Source organism: Semicossyphus pulcher, unplaced genomic scaffold (genome assembly GCF_022749685.1).
Source record: "Semicossyphus pulcher isolate SPU_LCO1_2020_fin unplaced genomic scaffold, fSemPul1.0.p SCAF_11, whole genome shotgun sequence".
Taxonomy (NCBI): domain Eukaryota; kingdom Metazoa; phylum Chordata; class Actinopteri; order Labriformes; family Labridae; genus Semicossyphus; species Semicossyphus pulcher.
Window position 1 is genome coordinate 30,317,157 of NW_027211615.1, and position 26,363 is coordinate 30,343,519.

General features: G+C 46.7%; 3 protein-coding genes across 5 annotated transcripts in view; 2 read left to right on the forward strand and 1 right to left on the reverse strand.

The window, feature by feature from the left end:
• Positions 1 to 5,598, forward strand: part of LOC138585141 (kinesin-like protein KIF26A) — a 51,860-nt gene extending 46,262 nt beyond the window's left edge. The window contains exons 13-16 of the mRNA XM_069657405.1: positions 249 to 439; positions 1,755 to 1,775; positions 2,354 to 2,504; positions 4,783 to 5,598. Of these exons, the coding sequence (XP_069513506.1) occupies positions 249 to 439; positions 1,755 to 1,775; positions 2,354 to 2,504; positions 4,783 to 4,970 (551 nt within the window). The 3' untranslated portion in view covers positions 4,971 to 5,598. The remainder of the gene's footprint in view (positions 1 to 248; positions 440 to 1,754; positions 1,776 to 2,353; positions 2,505 to 4,782) is intronic.
• Positions 5,599 to 13,801: 8,203 nt separating this feature from the next.
• On the forward strand, positions 13,802 to 16,168 carry LOC138585166 (kelch repeat and BTB domain-containing protein 11-like). Its single transcript, XM_069657445.1, has one exon. The coding sequence runs from the start codon at positions 14,070 to 14,072 to the stop codon at positions 15,279 to 15,281; it is 1,212 nt and encodes a 403-aa protein (XP_069513546.1). The 5' UTR covers positions 13,802 to 14,069; the 3' UTR covers positions 15,282 to 16,168.
• Positions 16,169 to 21,433: 5,265 nt separating this feature from the next.
• Positions 21,434 to 26,363, reverse strand: LOC138585172 (C-C chemokine receptor type 6-like). Of its 3 annotated transcripts, none has more exons than XM_069657453.1 (2): positions 26,278 to 26,363; positions 21,434 to 22,828 (listed from the first exon to the last, which is right to left on the reverse strand). In XM_069657453.1, the coding sequence occupies exon 2, from the start codon at positions 22,814 to 22,816 to the stop codon at positions 21,695 to 21,697; it is 1,122 nt and encodes a 373-aa protein (XP_069513554.1). In that variant the 5' UTR covers positions 22,817 to 22,828; positions 26,278 to 26,363; the 3' UTR covers positions 21,434 to 21,694. The 3 variants fall into 3 exon arrangements, with proteins under 3 accessions (XP_069513554.1, XP_069513556.1, XP_069513555.1); XM_069657455.1 differs by lacking the exon at positions 26,278 to 26,363 and adding an exon at positions 23,034 to 23,368; XM_069657454.1 differs by lacking the exon at positions 26,278 to 26,363 and adding an exon at positions 23,030 to 23,368.

Below are 26,363 nucleotides of genomic sequence, written 5' to 3' on the forward strand. Positions count from 1 at the left end.
GTTTGACGGCGGTGGTTTTAGAACTTCCCAGCAGCGTGGATGGTTCTTGGCACAGGGCGGAGGTATTGGTGGAGCTAAACTGACTGAGACGAGGAAGCTAATTAAAAATAATGAGCTGAGTGGGCCTTCAGTGCACCTGCCTTTAGATTCACTAATATCATGATCATGACAATGTTTCTAAGATCTGTTTGCCTCTGGACACGACAAATCGCTTCATATGTTCATTTTAATTTTTTCACTTCCACCAGGTTTCCAGCGGCGCCGTCTGATCCCCGCTCCCCTCCCTGACACCTCCTCTCTGGGCAGGAAGGTGGGGAGTCAGTGGGTGGACCTGCCAACACTGGGCAGCACCCTGAAGGAGCCCTTTGAGATAAAAGTGTACGAGATCGACGACGTGGAGCGCCTGCAGAGGAGGAAGGAGGTGACGACGGGGTCAGAGGTGAGGTGGACTCAGCTGCTCAGTTTGACTCTCTGTCGTATCGTCTCCAACTCAGAAGCACAAACAGGAACAAAAGGAAAAGTGACACAAAGTTCAGTTAGAGGTTATAGTATGTGTCCTAAGTGATGGACACCGAGACTTATGGGTACTGTAGTAATTGGATCCATTCCACATTCTAAATGTTCCAATAAAAGCATCTTTTGAGGAGCTAATGTGATATGTGTCGGGCACATGGGTGTATGAGAGCATCATTACGGTGGGATTCACCTACATATACCACATTTGGTAGGAGTATGAATCATGTCCAGACCTACAAAGTCTCTTGGCGTTGTACCCTACACCATCAGGAAGTCGATCCAATCCACCTCAAACTTAGTTGGGATACAGAACAAACCTGAACGATAAAACGTCGTCCATCTCTCGAGTTTCCATCAAAGTCGTGGCCGTGGTGTCGCCGCAAAGCGTTTACCTCTGAAACAGGAAGTTGTTGTAAATCAAACGTACGCTGTGCAATCTGCCTGAAACTTTACAGACTGGTTCAAAATCCAGCCCCGAACACATCCACATGCCGATCTTCAGTCTTTGTCATAGCGCCACCTAGTGGTGAGAAGCATTAAGCCCTGTGTGACAAATGTCATCACACTGTCGTCTACATTTGATATTTGCAACATAATGCGTGCGTGTTTTGTAGGTTCACTAGAGCCACATAGTAAACTGTGTGCAGTGTCCAAAGCACATGAACATTCAGAGTCTTGTAAAAACTTTAACGGCACTGTGGCTGCGACACAAGCCAGCAAGCACAGAAGGTCCTTTTCAACGCTGCAGCTTTAATTCACTGTTACTACATGACGATTACCTCAGAGACACTGGGTCACAGGTAATACACCTGGATTATACAGGAGCATGAATCTGTCCTCCATCTAACACACTGTCATCTTCATGAGCTTCTCTGCACCGGCCTTCAGTTTACTCCAGCATCACCTGAGGGCAGACTTATCTGTGACAGAGTTTATCACTGAGTCAATCACAGTTTAGTCTTAATTGGTTTAGATGTGAGAGATGGCAGGAGGAGGAGGAGGAGGAGGAGGAGGAGGAGGGATGATGAATGACGGCTCGGCCTCGGCTGGCTGCTCTTTACGGCCGTCTTGTCTCTCTGTGTTAGCGGCTCGTTAACCTTCAGAGCGAGGAGGGAGGGAGAGGCAGTGATTTATTTTCAATTAGAGGGAGATGATGCAGTTTGTCTTTCAGAGACACACACGCAGTCGGAGTGAGACGTGTGTGCTAAACTCTTATTTATGTTTCTGTGTCTCTGCAGCCGTTCCAGGATGTTGAAAAGGTGAGTTTCAGTTTTCATACGATGACATCAGTCTGAAGTAAAAGCCACAGGAGCAGACTTCATCCTGTTTACAGCAGAGAGCTGAGATTCTGTCTTTAGCATCATCGTGTGTTTGTTGATGACATCACAATCAACTCATTTCTTACCTTCCTGATAAAAACACTAGAAACTACTAGCATTAGGACAGTGTTATTACACTGTTATTACACTGTTATTACAGTCTGTTTTTTCTGCACCTGTGATAAAGTGCTGCTGAGCGGTGACACTGATCCTCCTCGCGTCACCTGTTCGCCCTCAGCCGTCCTCAATCCCCCGCTCAGTGTTTGTCCTGCAGATTACGTCTCAAACCAGCAGATTAGCGCTCCCGCTAATTTTATCTGCGGCTGCCTCCTAATTAAATCCAGCCGTGGACACAGAGCGAAGTCTGAGAGCAGGTTAGCAGCCCCTCGTTCCACTTGTGCTAATCCCCCTCCGCCCTGAATAAAACCCCGACACTCTGCAGAGTCCCTCCTCACGTCACAGAGACCTGAGCAGGGTGTGTGTGTGTGTGTGTGTGTGTGTGTGTGTTCGCTCCTCAGGGTCTGCTCTACTTTAACGCCCGGCTGAGGATGCTGGAGAAGAGGCAGCAGCAGATCCGAGAGCTGAGGAGCAAACACGAGAGGCTGCGAGCCGAGCTGGAGGAGGCCAAGAGCCGGCTGATGCTGCACCCGAGCAGGTGGAGCGGAGAGTGTGAGTACACACCTGACTGCGCTGTCTGATGCTGCAGGCTGATTCTGCATGTTCTCACTGCGATAAGCTTCTTCATCAAAGAGCATTAACTGTGTAGAAACCTGCGTAAAGGCCCTGTCGCACCTGGACCAGTATCTGTGGAAATAAGAGCATGTTGAAGTCTCAGTGATGAGAACGCTCACAGAGCTCACTGCTAGCTCTCCAGACGAGCTAACACTAATCAGTGACGTCATCTCTCTGACGTTCGCCCTCCCAACATGACCTCCTCACAGTGAGCAGCAGGACTCACAGAGATGAAACAGAATATCATGAACAACATGCGTCTTTGTATAAACACAGCTGCTGTTTGTGTCCGCCCTGCAGAGTTTAGGCAGTGTGACATGTACAGATAATCAGAGTCAGAGTCAGATGTGGTGATGTAACAGTGATGTAATGTGTCAGGGTGGGGGGGCCTTGTTGAGGAGGCAGCAGAGGTCCTGATGCGGCCTTCTGCCCGAGGGGAGGGGCTTGAACAGTGTCTGTCAGAGGTGGGAGGGGCTTACCTGCACGCCTCAGGGTCTGTGATTTGATAAACAGACTGAACTGATATCTCTCTTTTAGCCTCCGTCCACTCAACACGCATGTCTCATGGACTCAGAGTGTGAGTAACACATGGAGGTGTAACGGAGGTACAGGGTTCATTCAGAAGCTCCTCAGTGCTGCACGAAGACATCAAACGTTTGACTCAGTTACCCTCATCAGTCTGTCTCCATCTTTAGACGTGTGCCTGGTTCTGCTCGAGGTTTCTGCCCGTGTTCCCGTCTCATGGTGGATTCATGTTGGTCTCTGTGAAGAGCGGAGGACGCTCGACACCTGCTGTAGCTGTGAAGACGGATTGTGGGATTGATTAACTGCTGTTTTTACGGACGTCTCTTTCACAATGGAGCAGATCATGAAGTGTTTTCAGGTCAGCGTGCGTCATGTGAACGCCGGTGGGTGCAATAAACGGTTTGGCCACTGTGTCAGAGGAACGTCAGAGACGAGAGAGAACGTTTAGTTCCCACCTTGTGAAAGAGGACGTCTGCAGGCGGGTTTAGCAGCAACATGGGAGGAGCAGCGTTCGGCTTAAGCTCATCTCCGTGTGAACAGTCTGATTCAGTCCGTCTTCAGGGTGTGTTGGTTGACCTGTCTCTTGTTTGACATCAGAGATCTGATCTGCAGAGGCTTTACAGTTAGTATGAGGTGTGAGTCTGGATTATTTCTACAAAGCCAGCTGTGATTCAGAGCTGTCTGCGATCCTCTCTGTGTCACACTCTTCAGCCTCCTCTTCTCTCAGCACAGACGGCAAACGAGAGCACGAGCAGCTCCTGACCCCGAACACACGGCGTGGACAAACACACTGTTTCCAGCTGAGAGCCGCCGCCGGCCTCGTGTTACACCTCCATTATGTTTCTATTTCTGGATCCTGAACAAAAGAAGCAGGCGGCCGTGCTGCGAGTGTTTGGAGAGGAGACTGTCGGAGCAATCTGCAAACACAAACAGCCCGGAGGAGGAGGAGGAGGAGGAGGAGGAGGAGGGGGAGGGGGGGGGGGGGGGGGGGGGTGGAGGAGGAGGAGAGGGAGAGGAGGAGGAGGAGGGGGGGGAGGAGGATATTTACATCTTCTTATTATTTCTCTGTCAGAGGGACAAACTGTGAGCTCACCACCAGGAAACGCCAGCGATCCTTTCACAATAAAACACTGCGCTCTGACACCTTCAGCTCGGTCCTCGGGTTTCTGCAGAGATCAATAAGACATTATCCCCTCCAGCTGCACGGCTCAGGCTGGATTCTGATTGGCTGCTGGAGGAGCGGCGCCAGGTTGAGCTATTAAATCATGCTCTCTTTCAGGGGGCAGATCTTCCTCATGTGAAACACGGGGTCGGAGGTCGTCAGTGCTGTTGGCTTTTATAAATATAATTGACCTGACTTAACCTGATACCCAGCATGCATTGCACTATCAAATACCTTTCGCTCAAATGACCAGTGAAGGCTGAAAAGTTTCCTTCGTTTAACAAGAAGACACGTTCCTGCTCCTGTCTCTGCACCGACCACGCCTCCGCCCGCTCCTCTTGCCAAGATGGCGGCCGTTGAGTGTTGACAGTTTCGCAGCCATGCGGGTCGTCACAGTACAAAGCACTTTGTCATCATGGTGTTAGTATGTCTGAATGTAAGAGTTGTGACCTCTCTGCAGACATGTTCGGTGTCACTCTGACCTCTCACTCTGACCTCTCACTCTGCTCTTCCTGTCTCTGTCTTCAGTCGACGTGGACCCGGACCTGGACCGGGAGTCCCAGGAGTACCTGGAGGCTCTGGCTCAGGTCACGGCGGAGCTGGAGTACTGCGTCAACCTGTGCAAGTCCCGCGTCATGATGGAGACCTGCTTCGACATCGCCGGGACCGCAGCCTCCGACGCCACGCAGGGAGGGCAGCAGGAGGTGGAGGTGTGAGAGGAGAGAGGGCGCCACTGTCCACCTGCCCCGGTGGTCATTAGTGGTACTGCATGAAAATATCCCCTCAGGCTCTGAGAGCTCATCACCTCCATTAAGAACAGACGTGTGCAAAACTGCTGACAGGAAGTCAAACATGAATGTGATTGTGAAACATGTCAACATCTGCAGGATCGTCAGATACACAGCGGGCGATGAAGCCGCACGTCTTCTTAGAGTCCTGACTGAGTCACCTCTGAACACACACACATGAAACACTTCAGATTCTGTGTGACTTCCTCTTCCTGATGACATCATCATGTCTCATGTCCATCCAGATAAACATTCAGAAACTTAGACACCAGAGAAAAAAAGGAGCACCTGCCTGAGTCGGGTTTTTAAGTTTCCTTCCCACAGAAACGCAGTGACAGTTTTGTGTGCTTCATGTGTTCACTGCTAACAGGAGCTGTTAACGGCTCATTCGGCACACGTTTAACGGAGCAGGACGATGTGTAGCCGCCATGTCGGTTCCCAAACAGGCCGATATGTTAGTGTCTAACAGATCAGCATCAACATTTCATATAAAGTCAACTTTCAGGCAGAGCTGATAAAAAATGTTTTAATGAGAGCAGGTTAGCTCACTGCGTCCCCTCCCCTGCACACAGCAGCACAGTCTGAGGTCTCTGATCCCAGAGCTCCTGAAGGTGACTTTCATGTCATCATCCTGTTTGCTGTGGAGGTTTTTCTGCAGTGGGACAAACTAGAAAACTTTGAAACGTGGTGCCAAGTTCAGATTAAACATCCAAAGAGACCAATGAGAGGCGGAGAAACGGGAGAGACGAGACTCTGGAGTCGGACGACGGGCTGAGAAATGGACGAAAGGGATTCTTTCTCATCAGTAAGGGATGAAATCATCTTTGAAGACGTCAGAGGAAACAAAACACAGCTTCTTTCATACGAAGAAAAACCTCTGAAGACAGAATGACTCCGAGCTGCCGGAGAAAACAGCGAGTAAAGAACACAGAACGTGTCGGACGAGTCTCTGATTCAAGATCAGACTCTCTGACAGCCGAGGATCAGAGCGCGGCTCCTGCATCAGATCAGTGAAGATCAAAAGATCTGGAAGTGCCTTTATATTTATGATCTAAGTTAATATTTTCCTTATTTATTATGTTTTTTATATTTATCATGTATGATTTTTTATGGTGCCGATCTTTTGATATATTTGTTATGCAACAACATGACGTCTGTTTGCATCCTCGTGTTTCTGCAGGTCGTCTCCGAGAAGGTCACAAAAAAAGAGCTGATTCACGATCTCTGATGTCTGGGGCTCAGAGATGTTTAAAATCACAGGGAAAAGGTGTGCGCTCTCACTGCAGAACCTGCCTGAGAATCTTCATGTTTTAAAGTCTCTTCAGTATTTAAATGATCCAGTGATAGTTACGTTTATAACCATGGGTACACTGCTAACAGGAGCTGCTAACAGCTAATTCGGCACACTTTAAATCGTGCTACGTATCAAAATATGAGACTGAAAGCACAAAAACTCTGACTGCATGCAAAGTGGGTTAAAGACTCGAGTGAACACAGGCGTGTTTAAAGAAATGAAGTTAAAACGTTTGAGACTTTTCCAGTAAAACTTTAATTAAAAAATAAACTGCATTGATGCAAAAGTCTTACAGGTGAAAAACGTGTAAAAACCAGCTGGAGTCTGGTGTTCACATTCTTTGTTAAAACTGCTCACTGACTTCCTTTGACCTTTTTTTACTCCTCTACCTTTTCAGAGCGTCTCTTCTTCTTCTTCTCTCTCGCCATTAAAACGTTCTCAGGCTCTTTTTAAACTCGCTGCATGAAAACTTTTCTTCTTCTTCTCTTTTTTAAATGTGTCACATCCTGCTTTCAGTCTTCGTCCTGAGGTTTGTAGAAGAAGAAGAGAACAGGGAGTTTTGCCAAACACATTTTTTAAAGTGATGTGTCTCTGCTGACGTCAGAGCTTTAATAAATATTCAGATGGTTTTTATTTGTTTTCTACTGTACAGTTTTATAATGATTTGTAAAGAGAAGATTAGAGAGGGAGTGTACAGGAGGGGAGGGGCGAGTCGTGTCATACATGTTAATAAAGATAAGAGTCTCTTTGGTTAAACGACGGAGTTTTGTTTATTTGTAACGACCGACGTGGTTAAAAAGCAAATCTGCTTTTATGTGTGCAGAAGCTTCAGAGCTGTCGTTCCCTGATAAAGAGTAATGATCGTGTGAAGAGCGTCCTGATGAGGTCCGAACACAGAACACAGTTTGTTAACGTGAGCCCAGGCTGAATTCAAGATATTTAAAACACTGAAAACGTTTTTCAGACACAGGACCTCTGTGAGCCCAGCTGCTGCTAACATTAGCTTAGCTTGAAGTCTGATGATTGAAATCTTTCATTTGGATAAAAAAAGTACCAAAGTGAACAAAGTAGTATCCATCCGAGCCGCTGCTTTCATCACATCTCCACGAGACATTTCAGCTCCTCTCATCTGATGTCCGAGCTCGCCGGCAGCGGCGGCGGCGGTCGCTCCGAGACGTCCGAGCCTCCTTAAAGAGATAACCCTCAGCCTGTAAATGTCCGACGAGTGGACGCAGCGTGTTGGAGGCATGTCTGTAAGGTACTTTAAAAAGTGTTTTAATCCAGGTCGTCTTCAACCTGATGACCGAGGAGCTGTCAATCACTGACGTCTCCTCGCTCCTCCAACAGGCTGATATCAGACGTCTTCCTCCTCCACCGCAGACTTCTCACTTCTGTGATGATACCAGCTATCTTCAGTGTGTGTGTGTGTGTGTGTGTGTGGATGAAAGCAGCAGACACACACGTCGCTTTGACGTGTGTGTCTGATGAAAAATAAAAGCACAGACAGATGTCATAGTTCTAAAGTTGACACACAGGAAGTGTGCTGCAGACTCTTATTTTGTAGTAATGAACAGTTTTGCTGACTGTAAGCTGATCAGAGTCGTTCTGCTGCAGGAGCAGCAGCTTTGAAAGGATGACTTCCTTTCTGACGCTCTGCAGGATCCATGACACCTGCTCTGTCCTGATCGCACGAGGACGACACGTCGGGACACTCTTTCATTCTTTAAATAAAAACTTTCTGTTGTTAGATTTCATTTTAAACCTTTCATGTTTCAGAAACAATAATTAATTCACAACAACCTCACGGCTGAAAATATTGTTATACAGATTTAGTGCCACAGTGATTCCGTTTACTGTCATCGTTTGAATCCTCCTCGTGACCTTTGACCTCCTGTCTGTGAGCAGTGACCCTCGGTGAGAGGAAGGTGCGGCACCGACTCGCATCACTGAGGAGGCAGCACCAGGGAGTCGCCATAGTAACTGTTGCCATGGAGGCTGAATGAAGAAGAGATGGATGCTCCGGATCAACACAGAAACCAGACAGGACTAACACCTGTCCGCTCGGTGTGTGTGTGTGTGTGTGTGTGTGTGTGTGTACGTGCGTGCGTGTGTGTGCGTGTGTGTGTTCTAGGAGATCTATCTTTGTGAGGACGAAAGTCAAACACGAGTAAAGTGAGGACATCGTTACAAAAAAACATCAAATGTGAGTAAAGACGTTTTAAGAAATCAAATCTTTTTTATAAAAGATTTTTTAAAAAGCTGAAACATTTTGAGAAAGCAAAGAAATAAATCAAAAGTAACGACTTAAAAACATTTTAAAAACACAAAAAAATATATTTTTCAAAAATAAATATTAATTAGTAAATATCGAACATTTTCAGCAAGTAAATGTCTTAACAGTGTTTTTGAAAGTAGAGACATTTTTAGAAGTGAAAACATTAAATGAAAGAAATGTGAGTGAAGAGCAGCTGAAGATTACTGAGTGTTACAGTAACGAGGAACAGTAAAGATCTGTTTAGACACTGTTGGTAAAAGTGATCATATTTATTAAAGATGGACATTTTTGGAAAGTACGGACATTTTTAGGAAACATTGAGGACAGTTTGGTGAAATAAAGACCGCTGTAAAACACAGACTGAAGAAAGGGAAGACTTGTTTTAAAGGAGAACATTTTATAAAGTAGACTTTTGGCAGGGAACAACGTTTTTATAAAATATAAACATTTTTACTAACTACAGATGTTTTAAGGAAAGTGACGACATTGTAAAGAAAATATATTTTTATAGAGATATTTGTAAAATGTGACAAAACGATTTGTTTAATTAAATCATTTATATTAAAGCGGGACATTAAGCAAGTTAATATTTTTATATAGTCGAGATATTTCTGGAAAGTTGAGATACTTCTTAGAAAAGTGAAAACAGTAAAGAAACTTTAAGAAAGTAAAACATTTTAAAAAGTTCAGATGTTTTTAGAAACATGAGAACATTGTGAAGATATTTTTTAGAAAGGAAAGACACTTCTACATGTAAAAAGTGGCGTTTATATAACGTGGAGACATGACTGGAAAATAAAACATTTTCTAAAGTACAGATGTTTTCTGGAAAGAGAGCTGTCGAACGGGAAGACAAAGCCGATTTCCTGCAGAAGGAGAGGACGTGTTTCAAACAGCTGCGTCACTGAAGGTCAGGACAGTTTGCCCTTTCATCACTTTCTGTAGGTCGCGGTCCTGACCGAGGGCTTTGAGTCAATGGTCCCCACAAGGAGTAAAAACATGAATGTGTGTGTCGGCGGGCAGCAGATGGTCCTCACAGATCGCTGAGTGACGAAGGTGCTGCGGCAGGTTCTGCTGTTCTGAGACGGATTCAAACTTTTAAAACACGTTTTTGAATGTTTGTAAACTCAAGACGCTCAACAAAAGATCATCGTCATTTTAAATCCTCAGAATTTAAAATTCTATTTTCAATAGATAACGAGTTATTAAATGAGATTAATAATCAGCCTCAGTTTGGTGATAGAGTCATCTGCACTGTGAGCATTCGTTTCCTGTCCACACACAAGCGCTCGTACCTCCAGGTCGTCCATCATCAGGGCGTCATGGCGACCACGATGACTGTTTATTGACTCATTAGTGAGTAAATTATCCGTCATTCATTCAGACGGAGGAAACAATCTGTCCTCGTCTCTCTGTTAGTGACAGATAATAATCCGTGTTTGTCTCCCGCTCGCCGCCACTCAGCCGTGCGTTTCCTCGCCTCGTCGGTCGGCTGTGATGGAAACACACGTCTAACAGTTGTTTTAGTGACAGACAGGAACAAGACACTTCTTTATCTTCACAATATCTTCAGTTATTCTGAACCTGCACATTCTTATGAAGTTAAACTCATCTCCTCCCGGTTCATGTTCTGAGCAGGACGAATGATGGGGGAGGAAACATGGAGCGCTCTCCTCATCACTTCCTGTCTGAGCGGCTGGATCATTACCTCAGTGGTGTGTGTGTGTGTGTGTGTGTGTGTGTGTGTGTGTGTGTGTGTGTGTGTGTATGTGTGTGTGTGTGTGTGTGCAGCCCGCAGACACACTGAACATTCAGAGCGTGAACACTTTCATTTATATCTCAGCAGGAAGACCGACGAGAGAGAGACTGAAACGTGAATGAGCTCTCGGCCCTGGCTTCTCTCAGCACAGGAAAACAAAGATGGCAGCTCCGCGCTCAGACAGGAAACAGATCAACACGTTCCACTCTTCGATTACAGCCGCTCGCTTCAAACCACGAGAGCTTAATTAGAGATAATAAATATGCAACGTGCACTTAGTTAGTCAGGGCAGTGATAATATAACATCACCTGAATGTCCTGAGCCGAGGACGTGCAGCAGTCAAGAATCCTCTGTGTGAGCTACAAACACAAACACGCCATCAGAGGGAGACGTCTGCGCCACTGGGGTCAGATACGTGTTTGTCTTTACACAGTGGAGATAAGAGGTACTGCTTTGTCCACAGGGGGCGCCAAAATCCACACAACATGAAAGTTCCTCAGTGTTGCTTTAAGCCTGTGTAACCTCTGAGACTCGGCATCATCAGTGTGATCTCTGTTTACAGTAGAGGACACATCACTTCCTGTTTCCACTCTGACACATCCTCATTCAGGACGTTAGAGAAGAAGTGAATGTTTGACAGTGACAGTGACCTGCAGCTGATACAGAGTGAGTGACTGTGTCAGCGCTCATAAAGGAGGATTAAAACAGCTGCTCTGCATGTAGGAGGCGTCTGTGCACCGCTCTGACGGCAGGAAGAAAGACAAGGCAGAGGCGTCTGCTTCCTCTGATGTCAGACGGCGAGGAGTGAGAGGAAACAGAGCGAGTCTACGGGGAGGCACGGAGCGCGATCAGAGGAGAGGAACAACAAGGAGACTCTGCCAGTCAGCCACCTGCAGAGAGACGAGCTTTTCAGGAGCACTGCTCAGTAGTTTTATAAGCAGGCTGAGAGTCTGTGGAAGACCTGCCAATCACAGGTAGCCCCGCCCTAACCCCTCCCCTCTTCCTGGTCTGTGTGACTCTCAATGGGAGCATCAGTGACTAAATGAACATCATGCTGTGTTGAAGAAGACTTGAAACTAGAGACTGAGACCATAAAGTCATTAGGAACATGTTTACTGAGGGAATACATCAGGAGAGGAGGAGGAGCATGTTCTCATAGACTTCTATAGGATCAGACTGAGTCGCCCCCTGCTGGACGTTAGAGAGAATGCAGTGTAAGTTACAAACAAAATAATTACGGGCGGAGAAGGAGGAGTGTTTCCTGTGGATCTGTTCCTGCGCTCTGATTGGTGGATTCAGCAGCTGCTCAGTGGATGATTGGCTGGAGGGGAGGAGTCAATACACACACACACACACGCACACACACACACACACACACACACACACACCATCCTACCTACTTCAAAGGATAATTGACTGTGACCCCTCCTCCCCTTTGTGATATAAGAGACCTTCTTCTGCCTGAGTGTGTGTGTGTGTGTGTGTGTATTGACTCCTCCCCTCCAGCCAATCATCCACTGAGCAGCTGCTGAATCCACCAATCAGAGCGCAGGAACAGATCCACAGGAAACACTCCTCCTTCTCCGCCCGTAATTATTTTGTTTGTAACTTACACTGCACTCTCTCTAACACACACACACACACACACACACACACACGTCTGTGAACACTACTTTAAAATGACCGTTTTTTGAATGGAGTTTGGTTTGCACCATCAGGACCTCAGGAGAATGTGAGCGTGCTCCTGCTGCTGATCCTGAGTCAGTCTGACAGGAAACAGGTCGGCTGGAGCTGCTGCAGGTCTGAGAGCAGCCACAGTCAGAGGTCGCTGACCTCAGGCTCAGAGAGATGAAGTTTCACGATCTCAGCTGGGATTTTAACGAGCACTACTTCACCAAAACTTTTGAGAACAATATTAAACTCCATGTTCACATGACTGTATCTAAACGGAGGCCACCAGCACGCCGCCCGCTCACGAGGAGACGCTTGTTTTCATCAGATGTCTGAAGGGCTGAAAGAATGGAGCCTCTGCGGTGGAGCCAACATCACTTTAGTTTCGGTCTGAGGCCCACAGAGGGTTTCATACTGACTGGTGCACAGCTCTGCAGCGCCCTCTGCAGGTCACTCAGAGTGTTACAGCTGCTGCAGGTGGCGTCTTCAGTGGAGAGGATCAGACGTACTTAGTTTATCTGCGGGGGAAATTCAGGTGTTTCAGTCGCTCTGCACGAAGAGAAGCATGAAGGAAAATATGAGCTTCAGACAGAAGAACAGAGAACAAAAGAAAACATCAGCAAGAAGAACAAAATGTGCACGCAGTGTTTTTATAAGCACAGAGTGATGAAATAAGAGACGAGGCTGAGAAATGAGGAACAAATGATTTACATTCTGACTGAAACAAAGTCTTCTATGTTTCTGAGTCAATTAAACTTTTAGTTCAAATCTGTGACTCTGCTCATGTTTTATATTTGGGGATTATTTTAAAGCAAATTATACTGAAAGAAAAAAATTAATTGTTAGAAAAATCATCAGTTATTATTTAAGACTTTAATCTTTTGACCTTCAGTGTAAACACACAGAACACACTCATGTGACTGTCATTAAAATGTACACTTAAAATAGATCCTTTCTGATAAACATAATAATAATAACAATAATAATATTATTAATAACAATGATAATAATAACAATAATAATAATATAAAGGAGTGAAAACAATGTGACGTGTGTTTCTGTCAGTGGTTTATCAGCCTGCTCTGCCACTCCGCTCACACAGACTCAGTGTTTGTTTGTATAAATATATATCTTTATACACAGTGAATATAATCAAAGTTATAATTAAAGTAAAATCTCGTCAGAAAAGCTGCATGAGATCGATCCGGACACAGTTCTTGTGCTGTTTCATGTTTATATTTCATGTTAACAAGTTAAAATGTCAAAGTATTTTTACTGCTGCAGTTTGTCTTCACTTGTTATTGATCTGCTTTAAAGCAACAGTCAGGTGTTCACCTGCGCAGTGACAGCAGGTGTGTACCTGACTCTGCTGCACCTGCTGCAGTTTAGAGCTGCTTTAATGTTTCTGTAATATAAAATCATCTGAGTGACACCGTCTGACAGGACATCACACAGGTCTGCAGTATAGAATATGAACTATGTTACACTATGTGTGTGTGTGTGTGTGTGTGTGTGTGTGTGTGTGTGTGTGTGTGTGTGTGTGTGTGTGTGTGTGAATGTGCGCGCGTTTGCACGTGCTCTTCACTGAGTCCTGCAGCACACAGAGGTTCTGCAGCAGCCCGTCGCTGTGGTTCTGCACACACTCATTGTTCCTCACAGTCCGAGGGGCGTCAACCCGAGAACACAGAGCCCAGTGTGCGGGGAGAGTCCGCCTTTGTGTCCGCAGACAGCTCCAGGCTCTGCGCGGCGGACGCACAAACCCTCCCCGGACAGCAGGCGATGAATCCCGGCTTCAGCAGCCCCCGCGCCCCGCTGGAGGAGCAGAGGATGGAGGATCAGGAGGATCCGTTTGTTAGAGAAGAAGCGGATCTGTTTTGTGTGTAAAGAGGAGGAGAAAGGAAAACTTGAAGCAACAGAGAATCACGAAGAGGAGGAGTGAGAGGGGCGTTTATTGTGGCGAGAAAAGACAAAGTCTGGAGCTCCAGACGCGTTTCAGCTCTGACAGGACCGGAACCGACCAGGTCCACATGAACCCGGAACACATGGAGGCCAGGAAGGGGGATCAGGCAGAGAAATCCCCCGGGGATGGGTGTTCACACCTCGGCTCGGCAGCTGCAGACACGTCGCCACAGATCAGCGCAGAGAACTGCTTCGAGCTGCTGACAAAAGCGAAGAGCTGCGGCGCGGAGGGCGACAAGGAGCGGATCTACCGCTACATGAGCGACCACTACCTGACGGTACTGCGCACTCCGGGGCTGTTCGGCCGGCTCACCGCGGGGGAGAGGGAGCGCATCCTGGCCCGCAGGATGGAGGGGGGGAAGGTGCTGGCTGTGGCAGAGACCTGTGAGGTGTTGGACCGCGGGGGGAGTCGGGAGAGCAGCCGGCCGCAGAGCCCGCTGCTGCCCGGCCCGGAGGACTCCAGCTCCCGGCGAGTGTTCTTCCTCCACCCGGAGCGCCAGCAGTGGGAGGCGCTGACCCACCTGCCGGAGGAGGTCCCGGCTAAAGGCTCCGGGATGTGCACCTTGTACAACTACCTGTTCGTGGCGGGAGGGATGAGTGCGCACGCGGACGGCCGCTCCAAAGCGTCAGACCGAGTCTTCTGCTTCAACCCGCTGACCGGCCTCTGGAGCCCGGCCCGCCCGCTGAGCCAGCCCCGCTGCCAGCTCAGACTGGTCTCCATGGACGGCTTCCTGTACGCCATCGGGGGGGAGTGTCTGTTCACGGTGGAGCGCTACGACCCGCGCGCGGACAGGTGGAGTCCGGTGGCTCCGCTGCCCAAAGGCTCCTTCGCGGTTGCGCACGAGGCGACGTCGTGCGGCGGGGAGCTTTTCGTGTCCGGCGGCTCGCTCTTCTACCGCCTGCTGCGCTACGACTCCCGCCGGGACGAGTGGGAGGAGTGTCCGTTCAACGAGAGCCGTCGGCGCTCCACGGACATGGTGGCGCACCGCAGCCTCGTGTACCGCTTCGACGTGGACCGGGAGCGCGCGGGGGTGAGCGTGTACAAGTACAACACGGTGGTGAAGGTGTGGCACGGCGGCGCGTCCTTCCCGCTCCACAACCCGCTGCCGTTCCGCTGCGCGGTGCTCGGGGACCGGATCTACTGCGTCAACCGGAGCCACACGCTGCAGTTCGAGGTGCGCGAGGAGCGCGAGGGCTTCCTGCCGGAGGTGCTGCCCTCCCCCTCAGAGGCCCGAGGAGCCCTGGTGCCCTTCGTCCTCTCTCTGAACCGGGACAATTGATGTAATTGATGAGTCTGTAGTAATAACCCGCCTCCCTCTCCCTCTGCTGTGCCTTCCTCTTTATTTCACTAAACTTCTTCACCTGTTGCTGAATGAAAGATGAGATTAAACTTCCGGTCGTGACCGGAAGTAGACCACCTGGAGGGGTGAAGGCTGCTGAGTGCAGCTGAATGTTTGAGTCTGATGCAGTTTTTACCCTCAGACTGAAAGTCTGTTCAACGTTTGTTCTGAAGCTGAACTTATTGATCTCACATCGGGACAGATACAGAGCGAACACGTGACTCAGTGAACACGTGACACAGTGAACACGTGACACAGTGACCGTTTAACCCCACAGCAGCCTTAAATCAACATGAATAACACCAAACTTATTTTATCTTCTGTTCAACTTTAAACTCAATCTGGACTTTATGAAGAGGTGCGTTTGTTTTGCAACACGCACACACACACACACACACACACACTCTGTTGAGTTCTTTATGAGCTGTGTGGACTTAAGCCCCGCCCTGCCGACCTTATTCAAACAGGTAAAACAAACACACTCAGAGTTACCTGAGCATGAGGTCATCCTGCAGTGTAGCCTGTTTGAGAGGGTCAAAGGTCATCCTCACATTTATTGTATTTCTGACACACTGCTAACATGATAACTTCCTGATGAGTATAAAGTGTTAAACGTGCTCCTGATGATCTTTAAACCAAAGTCAGACCCGTGTGTCTGCGTCTGCTCTCAAAGGGTTAACGTGAACACCTGATGTTAACGTCAACATGTGATGTAAACGTCAACACCTGACGTTAACGTGAACACCTGACGTTAACGTGAACACCTGACGTTAACGTGAACACGTGATGTTAATGTTTCTGTGTCAACATGTTTCATTAAAGTCCGAGTCAACACACGCTGCAGCTTCTGCTTCTTTTAAATCCTTCTGTATCCTGATACGTTTGTTATGAAATCATCTTTTGGGTCACATGAACCTTTATTTTGAAAGGGCAGAACAGTGAATGTTTCCTCTTCCTGTGGACAGAGTTCAATTCTCGTGACTTCAGTCTACAGCTCATTTCTCTCTTCATGACAACTTTATACAGCTCACCTGTTTACATTATATTAAGGCTTAAAGTGATGCAGCATTAGGGGCGTGGCCTCTTTGAGTGACAGCTGGGAGCTGCTAGCTGTCTGCTAGGTGTCCCCTCAGCTAACTCAGTCACTGAACGTAACCTCTGGGCCGTGTTTGTGCTGTTGGAGCCTGTTGGAGATTTGTTCATGTAAATATCAGACAGATAATCTGTGTGTGCGCTTTATTGGACGAACAGACCGTCCAACACGTCTCACACACTGTTTATACACTCTTTATATGTTAGCACTGATTAGCAGCTAGCTGTGTCTGAGCTCACTGTACCTGCCTGTTAGCTCGTTCACTGTTGGTCCTCCTGTGGAGCGAACACCTGAGGGGACTCAGACTGTCCTCATGAACACAGACCAACAGACTTTAATGAACCAGACGGTGACTAACTGACCGATGAGAGCGCAGCATGAAGCAGAGAAATCATCAGTCATGTGACCCACATTCCTCTTCCTGTCTGTGAACAGCTGACCTTTGTTCAGCCTGATTAAACGATTCCTGCAGCAGCATGCAGGGAATTCTGGGAAGTTTTCTATTGACATCACTGATTGTCCAGCGTCGTGAAAACAGGAAGTTAAGCTCAAACTGTGAAAGAATATCTGAAGACAGTAAACACATTATATTGTCTGTCAGAGTATTAACATTCAGTTACTGTGATAAGTGTAAGTTTTATTACTGATCGACTCTTAATAATAAAATGTTACAAACGTTTCTGTGACGGGCACACACACACACACACACACACACACACACACACACACACACACACACACTCACACACACACTCTCACACACACACACACACACACACACACACACACACACACACACACACACACACACACTCACACACACACACACACACACTCACAGAGACGTGGTGTGTTCAGTGTGAAAGCTGCACGAGGAGGAAACACTGCAACACTCTGTGAGCCTGTGAGCTTCATCAGGCTGATTAAGCACAGAGGGTCCCTGAACACATCACGCACACTCTCCAGGTCCTGCTGAGTCCATCTGTTCGGTCTGAAGGTCAAACTGAGGCGTCTGTCGTCTTCATCTGAGCAGCACCTCCATCGTCTGCGGCTCAGAGCTCCTGTAGAGAACAGGCAGACGCTCCTTCGTGTCACAGCCCAAAGAATGTTTGTCTTATGAAACGATGTGCAGTTGTTTTTCATGCTGACACCAGAAGCTTGTGATTATAACAGCACAGTTTCCGACAAAGCGTGTAACATACCCCCCGATACAGGAGAGGATACCGTGTCACACAGCATAAGTATGGCGTCATCATGTAGACTGCTTTTCCTCCAGCATCCCTGACTGTGACTGACTTCCAGCATCCCTGACTGTGACTGACTTCCAGCATCCCTGACTGTGACTGACTTCCAGCATCCCTGCAGGGAAAGACTTCCTATAACAGACAGAAACCTGGAGCAGAAGCACACTCATGGTGAACAGACACCTGAGACTGGATGGGTAAGGGAAGAGGGATGGAAGGAGAGGCAGACGGAGAGCGATGGATCAAGACAATAGTAGAAATATGTTATGTTTGGAATATTGTGCAAAGTGTTGGACGTGGTGTCATCATGGTACAATAAATAATCAACATTAAAAGAAACCAACACTTGCAGCTGGTTGGAAACAGGAAGTGAACAGGGGTCTCTGGTGTTCTTTGACCTCCTCTATCACTGGACTTTGTGTCTCTGTTACGTCACCTCACTTCCTTGTTTGCTGCGGAGTCGCTGCAGCCACCAGAGCACTGTTATCAGAACCAGATGTTGTGTTTGCTGAAACTACTGAAGCTTTTTGTCTGGAAGATAATGTGAGCTCACAAACTGCTGAGAAAGAGCTGCCTTGTTTCACCGACACATCAAAGCCGAGCGGATCCTAAAAGCTCTGATCCGAAGTGAAACCTCATCCTGCTGGTGAACTACGCAGAAGCTGCTGTCCATCGATTAGCAGGCGAGGATAATGTGTTCCTGTGGTTTGATTTGATTCTGCAGGAAACAGGATGTTACAGGAGGATTTAACATACAGAGAGACTGTCTGCTCAAACACACAGAGGAGCATAGCTGAGGTTTAACATAGCTGAGGTTTAACACAGCTGAGGTTTAACAGAGCTGCAGTTTAACAGAGCTGAGGTTTAACAGAGCTGCAGTTTAACATAGCTGAGGTTTAACAGAGCTGCAGTTTAACATAGCTGAGGTTTAACAGAGCTGCAGTTTAACATAGCTGAGGTTTAACAGAGCTGCAGTTTAACAGAGCTGAGGTTTAACAGAGCTGAGGTTTAACAGAGCTGCAGTTTAACATAGCTGAGGTTTAACAGAGCTGCAGTTTAACAGAGCTGAGGTTTAACAGAGCTGAGGTTTAACAGAGCTGCAGTTTAACATAGCTGAGGTTTAACAGAGCTGCAGTTTAACAGAGCTGAGGTTTAGCAGAGCTGAGGTTTAACAGAGCTGAGGTTTAACAGAGCTGCAGTTTAACAGAGCTGAGGTTTAACATAGCTGAGGTTTAACAGAGCTGAGGTTTAACAGAGCTGCAGTTTAACAGAGCTGCAGTTTAACAGAGCTGAGGTTTAACAGAGCTGCAGTTTAACATAGCTGAGGTTTAACATAGCTGAGGTTTAACAGAGCTGCAGTTTAACAGAGCTGAGGTTTAACAGAGCTGAGGTTTAACAGAGCTGCAGTTTAACAGAGCTGAGGTTTAACAGAGCTGAGGTTTAACAGAGCTGCAGTTTAACATAGCTGAGGTTTAACATAGCTGAGGTTTAACAGAGCTGAGGTTTAACAGAGCTGAGGTTTAACAGAGCTGCAGTTTAACATAGCTGAGGTTTAACATAGCTGAGGTTTAACAGAGCTGAGGTTTAACACAGCTGAGGTTTAACAGAGCTGCAGTTTAACAGAGCTGAGGTTTAACAGAGCTGCAGTTTAACATAGCTGAGGTTTAACAGAGCTGCAGTTTAACATAGCTGAGGTTTAACAGAGCTGTAGTTTAACAGAGCTGAGGTTTAACAGAGCTGAGGTTTAACAGAGCTGCAGTTTAACAGAGCTGCAGTTTAACAGAGCTGCAGTTTAACAGAGCTGAGGTTTAACAGAGCTGCAGTTTAACATAGCTGAGGTTTAACAGAGCTGCAGTTTAACAGAGCTGCAGTTTAACAGAGCTGCAGTTTAACATAGCTGAGGTTTAACAGAGCTGAGGTTTAACAGAGCTGCAGTTTAACAGAGCTGCAGTTTAACAGAGCTGAGGTTTAACAGAGCTGAGGTTTAACAGAGCTGAGGTTTAACAGAGCTGAGGTTTAACATAGCTGAGGTTTAACAGAGCTGCAGTTTAACAGAGCTGAGGTTTAACAGAGCTGCAGTTTAACAGAGCTGAGGTTTAACAGAGCTGCAGTTTAACAGAGCTGCAGTTTAACAGAGCTGAGGTTTAACAGAGCTGCAGTTTAACAGAGCTGAGGTTTAACAGAGCTGCAGTTTAACAGAGCTGCAGTTTAACATAGCTGAGGTTTAACAGAGCTGAGGTTTAACAGAGCTGCAGTTTAACATAGCTGAGGTTTAACATAGCTGAGGTTTAACATAGCTGAGGTTTAACATAGCTGAGGTTTAACAGAGCTGAGGTTCAACACAGCTGAGGTTTAACAGAGCTGCAGAGCTGTTGCAGTGTTTTCAGTCTTAATGTGATTGTATCGTTGATTTACGATCTGAAAGCCTGACTGTGAACTGACTCATTCATATTTAATGTACAGTGTGACAGAGTTTAACTGTGAGCCAAGAGCGTGCACACACACACACACACACACACACACACACACACACACACACACACACACACACACACACACACACACACACACATACACACACACACACACACACACACACACACGCACACACACACACACACACATACACACACACACACACACACACACACACACTGACATAATAACCTACAGTTTGTAAGGGCTGGTTGGGGGCTGGGGGTCTCCCTTCAGGCTCCATATGTGGCTGATTTATGAATGTGTTGGGAGGCTGATATGGTGCTCACTCACAGACTGTCGAGTTCTGCAGGCTGCACTTCGTATCTGTAACTCTTTGTATCAAATATAAAGTCATATTATGTCTTCTATTGATGTTTTTCCTAAGTGTGCATTTTGAGCACCGTTAGCATTAGCAAATATATGCTACATACGGTGGATCATTGTAGGTGATCTGATTATCCATCCAGAACAAAAACTGATAACATCATATACATTCAATACTAGGATGATTGTAACTGCTGTATTGATGTCGCTGCTTTAATAAAAGCATGCTGTTTGTTACGTGTCTTTTGTCCTCCCGGTGCATCTTATTGTCGAGTGTTTCACGGTGATGTTGCAGAGAGGACTGCTCAGGTTGTTCTGGTTCTGAAGGAAGAAACTCAGGATCCTTTTTTTCAGTCTCTCTGCAGTTTGTATAAATCAATAAAACGTCTCCCCTGTTGCTGCTGACAGGCTGACAAACCGTTTCCTTCCTCTCTGACTTGCAGCAACAAACCGCCGCAGGATGCTCTTACTAAACTCTCAGCAACAGAAACTGTGGTATTGAAACCTTTAGCTTCATAGCAGGAGAGCGATGGCGTGCAGATCATGAGGGTGTTGGGAACAAGAGTGTGTCATATGGGAATTAAGATGACTAATGGACCTTGAATGAGAACAGGGCGTTTGGGAACTAAATTGAAAGTGATCGGGGTGCCTCGCGTACAGAGGCACAGTGACAGAGACTCCGACCGTCGGCCCTTTGCCGGAGGTCATCCCCACTTTGTCTTCCCTCATTTCTGATTCTATCCACTATCCTGTCAATAAAGGCACAAAAAGCCCAAAAGTTAACTTCTACATGAAAAAGATTTTTAGGAGTAAAAGGAGAGTCAAGTTTTTGGGAACTAAATATAAGAGGAAAAAGAAACAAAGCAGTGGAAGATCACAAGAAGATAGAAAATAAAACCTCAGCAGTCATAAAAACAGTTAAAAACGTCAGAGGATTCAATGATGACCAACTTTATCAACATGAAAAAGAAAAACAAACAGACATAACTGATGCATTCATTCGTCTTAGTTCTTTAAATGACCTTCGAACCCTCAGATGAATTTGACTGATAACAAGAGTCTAAACCAACACATGATGAAAAAAGGATTTACAGCTTTGACAAAGGTTTGGACTCCGGAGACCAGCAGGTCCAATGTCAGCTCCAGAGACCTTTGGGTTCAGGAGAAAGTTTCTGGTCCACAACTGAAGGATCCACAGATGGACAAAGACGTACTCACATGTTGAAAGACAAGTCCTCGTTGCTGGAGCCATCCAGTGAACGGCCCGGCACGATGTACTTCTTCCCCAGACACCAAAGGTCCTGGACAATCCTCCTGAAGTGGTTCCTGAACTTCACCCCCACAAAGGCGTACAGCACCGGGTTCAGGCAGCAGTGCAGGTAGGCGATGGTCTGCGTCACCGTCTTGGATATCTGCAGGGTTTCTGCCGCTTCGCAGGACTGCTCCTTAAACATGTGGACGGTGTCGTAGAGCAGAGTGACGTTGTATGGCAGGTGGCAGATGATGAACACCGCCACTACAACCAGCACCACCCGCACCGCCTTGTGTCGCTGGAAGTTTCTGGCTTTCAGCAGGGTGACGATGACAGCGCTGTAGCAGAAGACCATGATCAGCAGTGGCAGGAAGAAGCCTACAGCCAGTTGGGTGCTGGGGACAGCCACCTTTGTCTTCCAGGCCGTGTTGGTGTCCATGAACATGAACTCACAGACATACTGAGGATGCCCTGAGTCCAGGCTCTCCTCCTCTTCAGTCATAAAGAAACTCTTGGTGTGGGACGGTTCGTACCAGGTGTAGAAGTAGAATGAAGGGATGGACAGCAGTAAGGCGACGACCCAGACGATGGCGCAGATGACGCGGCTGTACTGCAGCGAACGTAGTCTGAAGCTGCGGCGAGCCTGGACGATGGCGATGTAGCGGTCGGTGCTGATGCAGGCGAGCAGCAGCATGCCGCTGTACAGGTTCACGCTGTAGGAGCCGCGCAGCAGCTTGCAGGCCACCGGTCCCATCGGCCACGCCGACAGCTCGTTGTAGACGATGAGAGGCAGCGACACCACAAACAGCAGGTCTGAGATGGCGACGTTGAGCAGGTAGATGTCGGTCATGGACTTGGTCCTCTTGTAGAAGGCGTACGTGACGATCACCAGGATGTTTCCCACAAGGCCCAGGATGCAGATGATGGCGTGGACATACGGACCAATCACCAGCGCAACGCTGTGGTTGTTCTGGTGAGGACAGGGTCCAATTATGTCTATATCTATATATGAACAATCGCTTTCATTACATGATTCATCATAATCTGATTGGTTGAACATGTAGTCCTCCCCTGGAGTCTCCATCTTCTCCTTTAGCTGTAAACAGAAACAGAACAGAACTTTAAACTGTGATCACCAGTGAAAGTCAGTCAGTAGTTTAAAGCCAGTGATTTTACTTTTGGTAAAATCAAGCAGAGATTTAGTTCTTCGGGATGAAACAGGAATAGTTTGAGCTTTGGGGAAATAGAAACTCACTTGTGAATGCCACAGAAGGCAGCCTCTGTCCTGCACTCTCACCTACTTATCGTGTTTTTGTTGATTTGTTTGGTGTGCTGCTGCCCTCCTCTGGTCACCTCTTAAACATCAGGCTGTCCTCTGCTGAACTTTTTTCACCGGCTTTCATTGAACCAGAACGTCTCAGAGAGATTCTTGTCGGAGGTGCAGCAGTTCTCTATGGGATTAGCCGGAGACGCAGACGGGAGAAGCTCGTGAAACTGAGGCAGCGGGGATTACACCCTGCACTCTCGTCTATCCACTGGCCGAATGTCCGCTGTCTGGTCAGCAAGATGGACGACCTGCTGCTCCTCAAAAAACACAGACTTTTGCAGTTCAACAGTTTCAGTGAAACCTGCACGGCTCATTACACCTACCAGGTGTGATTCATTCCTGGTCCCCTGCTGATCCTTTGCATGCATGATCTTCTTGAGTAGAGTTATGTTTGCAGAAACATAAAGTCATCTCGTGAATGTTTAATCTCAGGGTCATGACCTCCATCACTCTGTAGTTCTCCATATCTCTGGCTTAGATTTAAATTCACCATATTTAGTTACTGTGACTACATTTAAAGACGTCACAGTTATTTGTTTGTATTTTTATTTGGCACACTTTATTTAATTAAGATAAGATAATCCTTTATTGATCCCGGGGGGGATATTAGCTGATAATCACGTTAGTAAACTATAAAATCTGTTGCTTCACTCTGAACTTACTGCTGTTGAGGACAGACCTGACAAAGCTTCACTCTGACTCGTTACCAGAGATGTGGACTTGAGACTTGGTGACTTGGACTCAAGTCGACTCGAGTCACTGTTTTGATGACTTGTGACTTGACGTGACAAAAATAAATGACTTGGACTTGAGGCCTGATGACTCGGATGACTTGCGTGTGTTCATAAGTTTGAATGTTAGCTGTTAAATATAAAATGATCAAATTCAATGTTGTCAAGTTTCTGTCTAACTATCAGGTCTGTACGCAGAGCAGTCATGATTGGACGACTCAAAAAGCTCCCAGTATGTGATTGTCATGATTGGATGACTGGCTGTCAGTCAAACTCCTCACTATGGCAACACGCAACATCAAAGCCCCCAAAGAGAAGGGTCCGTGTACTTCGCGGCCATTCGACTTCCGTTTTGAAGTCGAAAATCGGTAAACGGAAAACGAGTCGTATCCCGTTATTCGTTTTAAAATCGGAAACCGAAAAACGGGAAACGAAAATAACAGTGCCATTTTTAATTCCAGATTTTGCCGTAGGTCTTTTTTAATGACCCGGAAGTTTTTATTTATGATGTTATTGAAATTAATTCATGTGTTTAAATGTCCGAATACTGTGCATGTTGATCTACTGCACATTACATAATCATGTGTCATAATAGAAGTTTAAGACCTATTGGCAAAGGGGGTTTATTAGAAACAGGAGAGCCAGTAAATACAGAATGTATGTCTATCTATCATCTATCTATCTATCTATCTATCTATCTATCTATTTATCTATCTATCTTTTCAGTGCATCTTATACCAGATTATTTCTATGTAGGCTACGTGACGATAAAATCACTAGGTTATGCCCTGGCTGCACAAATGTCAGTGGAAGACTTGTGTCTTTATTTGTCTCAAACACGAAAAATACACTAACACTGGGCAGCATGTTTATCTGCTCTTACTGTTTATTATGAGAAAAAAATCCTGTTGAGATGAGAGACACCCCTTGATGTACACGGCACCCCTTTACGTTGGCTTACACTGTTGGTGACGTCACAGTCCGATTTCGCTCACTACTGGTTCGATCTACTGTCAATCAATAGGCTATAGGTCTATAAGAAAACCGGACACTTGCCCCTCCCCCTGTATGTATAAGCGATGGATATTGCATTTGCATGTGTCCTTATGATTATGGTGATGACTTTTTTTTAATGGCATAGGAGGTAACGATGCCGCTATGGAGTTCGTAGTCCAAAGTAAATAAACAGAACACTGTGAAGAATTTATCATCCTTTATTTCATGACCACTCAATCTTTCTGTGACAACGATTGACCTACCTCTTCAATTGCTTTCGCAACTTCGCCTTCCAGTCGTCTGTCAGGGCAGAAATCCTTCATGGCCAGTCCCTGCTCAGAGCACCACCGGCGCACATTCCTCTCGGAAAAGCCTCGTAAGAGGCCAAAGTGGTCGGTCAGTGCTGCGGCTATATCGCCACAGGACATCCCACTTGACCTCCTGGCTGCTATAAAGTCTGAATATTCAGATAAAGACATGCCACGGAAATCGCCTCACGAACTACGCTGGTCTAAGGATCAGATCAAGTGTTTTGGCGGCATACGGTGGCTTCCGGGTCATTAAAAAAGACCTACGGCAAAATCTGGAATTAAAAATGGCACTGTTATTTTCATTTCCCGTTTTTCGGTTTCTGATTTTAAAACAAATAACGGGATACGGGTCGTTTTCCATTTTTCATTCTCTTATTTTGAAGCGAAAAACGGGAAACGACTCGTTATCCGTTTTCCGATTTTCGACTTCAAAACGGAAGTCGAATGGCCGCGAAGTACACGGACCGAGAAGCCTCATCAGTCGTACTCGTTTCTCCTCAGCACGCTCTCAGAGCAGACCATCATCATGGCTACGTCTGTGCCGAGATAACACAGATACAATTCACTGTCAGACTCTTTGAACAGGTTATATCAACTGGTCAATAATATCATTATCAGACGGGCTGCTAACACCTTGTGTTTTCTCTTTATACAGAGCGGATACTACAGGTCAGAGGGCTGGATCTGGGGTGGAAGAAAAGTGACTTGACTTGCCTGAGAAAAATGACTCGAGACTTGCTTGAGACTTGAGCAAAGATGACTTGGTCACAACACTGGCTGTGTACCGTCGATGTGGTTATTTGCAGCATGCGGAAAAGGAAGTCTTGACTGGAAGTTGTTTGTGACTAAGTGCTGGCTACACGCCCCGGCATGTTCACAGGTGTGCCCAGAGGCTGTATCATCAGACTGTAAAACTAGCCAGGTTTTTATTGTACAGAGGGAAAACAGATATATGCTAATCAATGAGCTTCAGCATTAGTGCTGGTAGGCAGAGTTTGTTACACACAGAGCCAGGCTAGCTGTTTCCCCTTGTAATCATCCTACAGGCGAAGCTAAGCTAAGCTAAGCTAAGCAGCTGCTGGCTGCTTCACATCACAGCAAAGACAAAAGAGTGGGAACAATCTGAACATCGCGCTCTCAAGAAGAAAGACATGAAGAGGATTTAACTGTTGCACTGTACCTTTACAAGCTGGGTGAGACGCTGCAGAGCGTCCGACAGCCTGTTGATCAGAAGGAATCAGCACGGCACAAATAAACTGTTCCGTC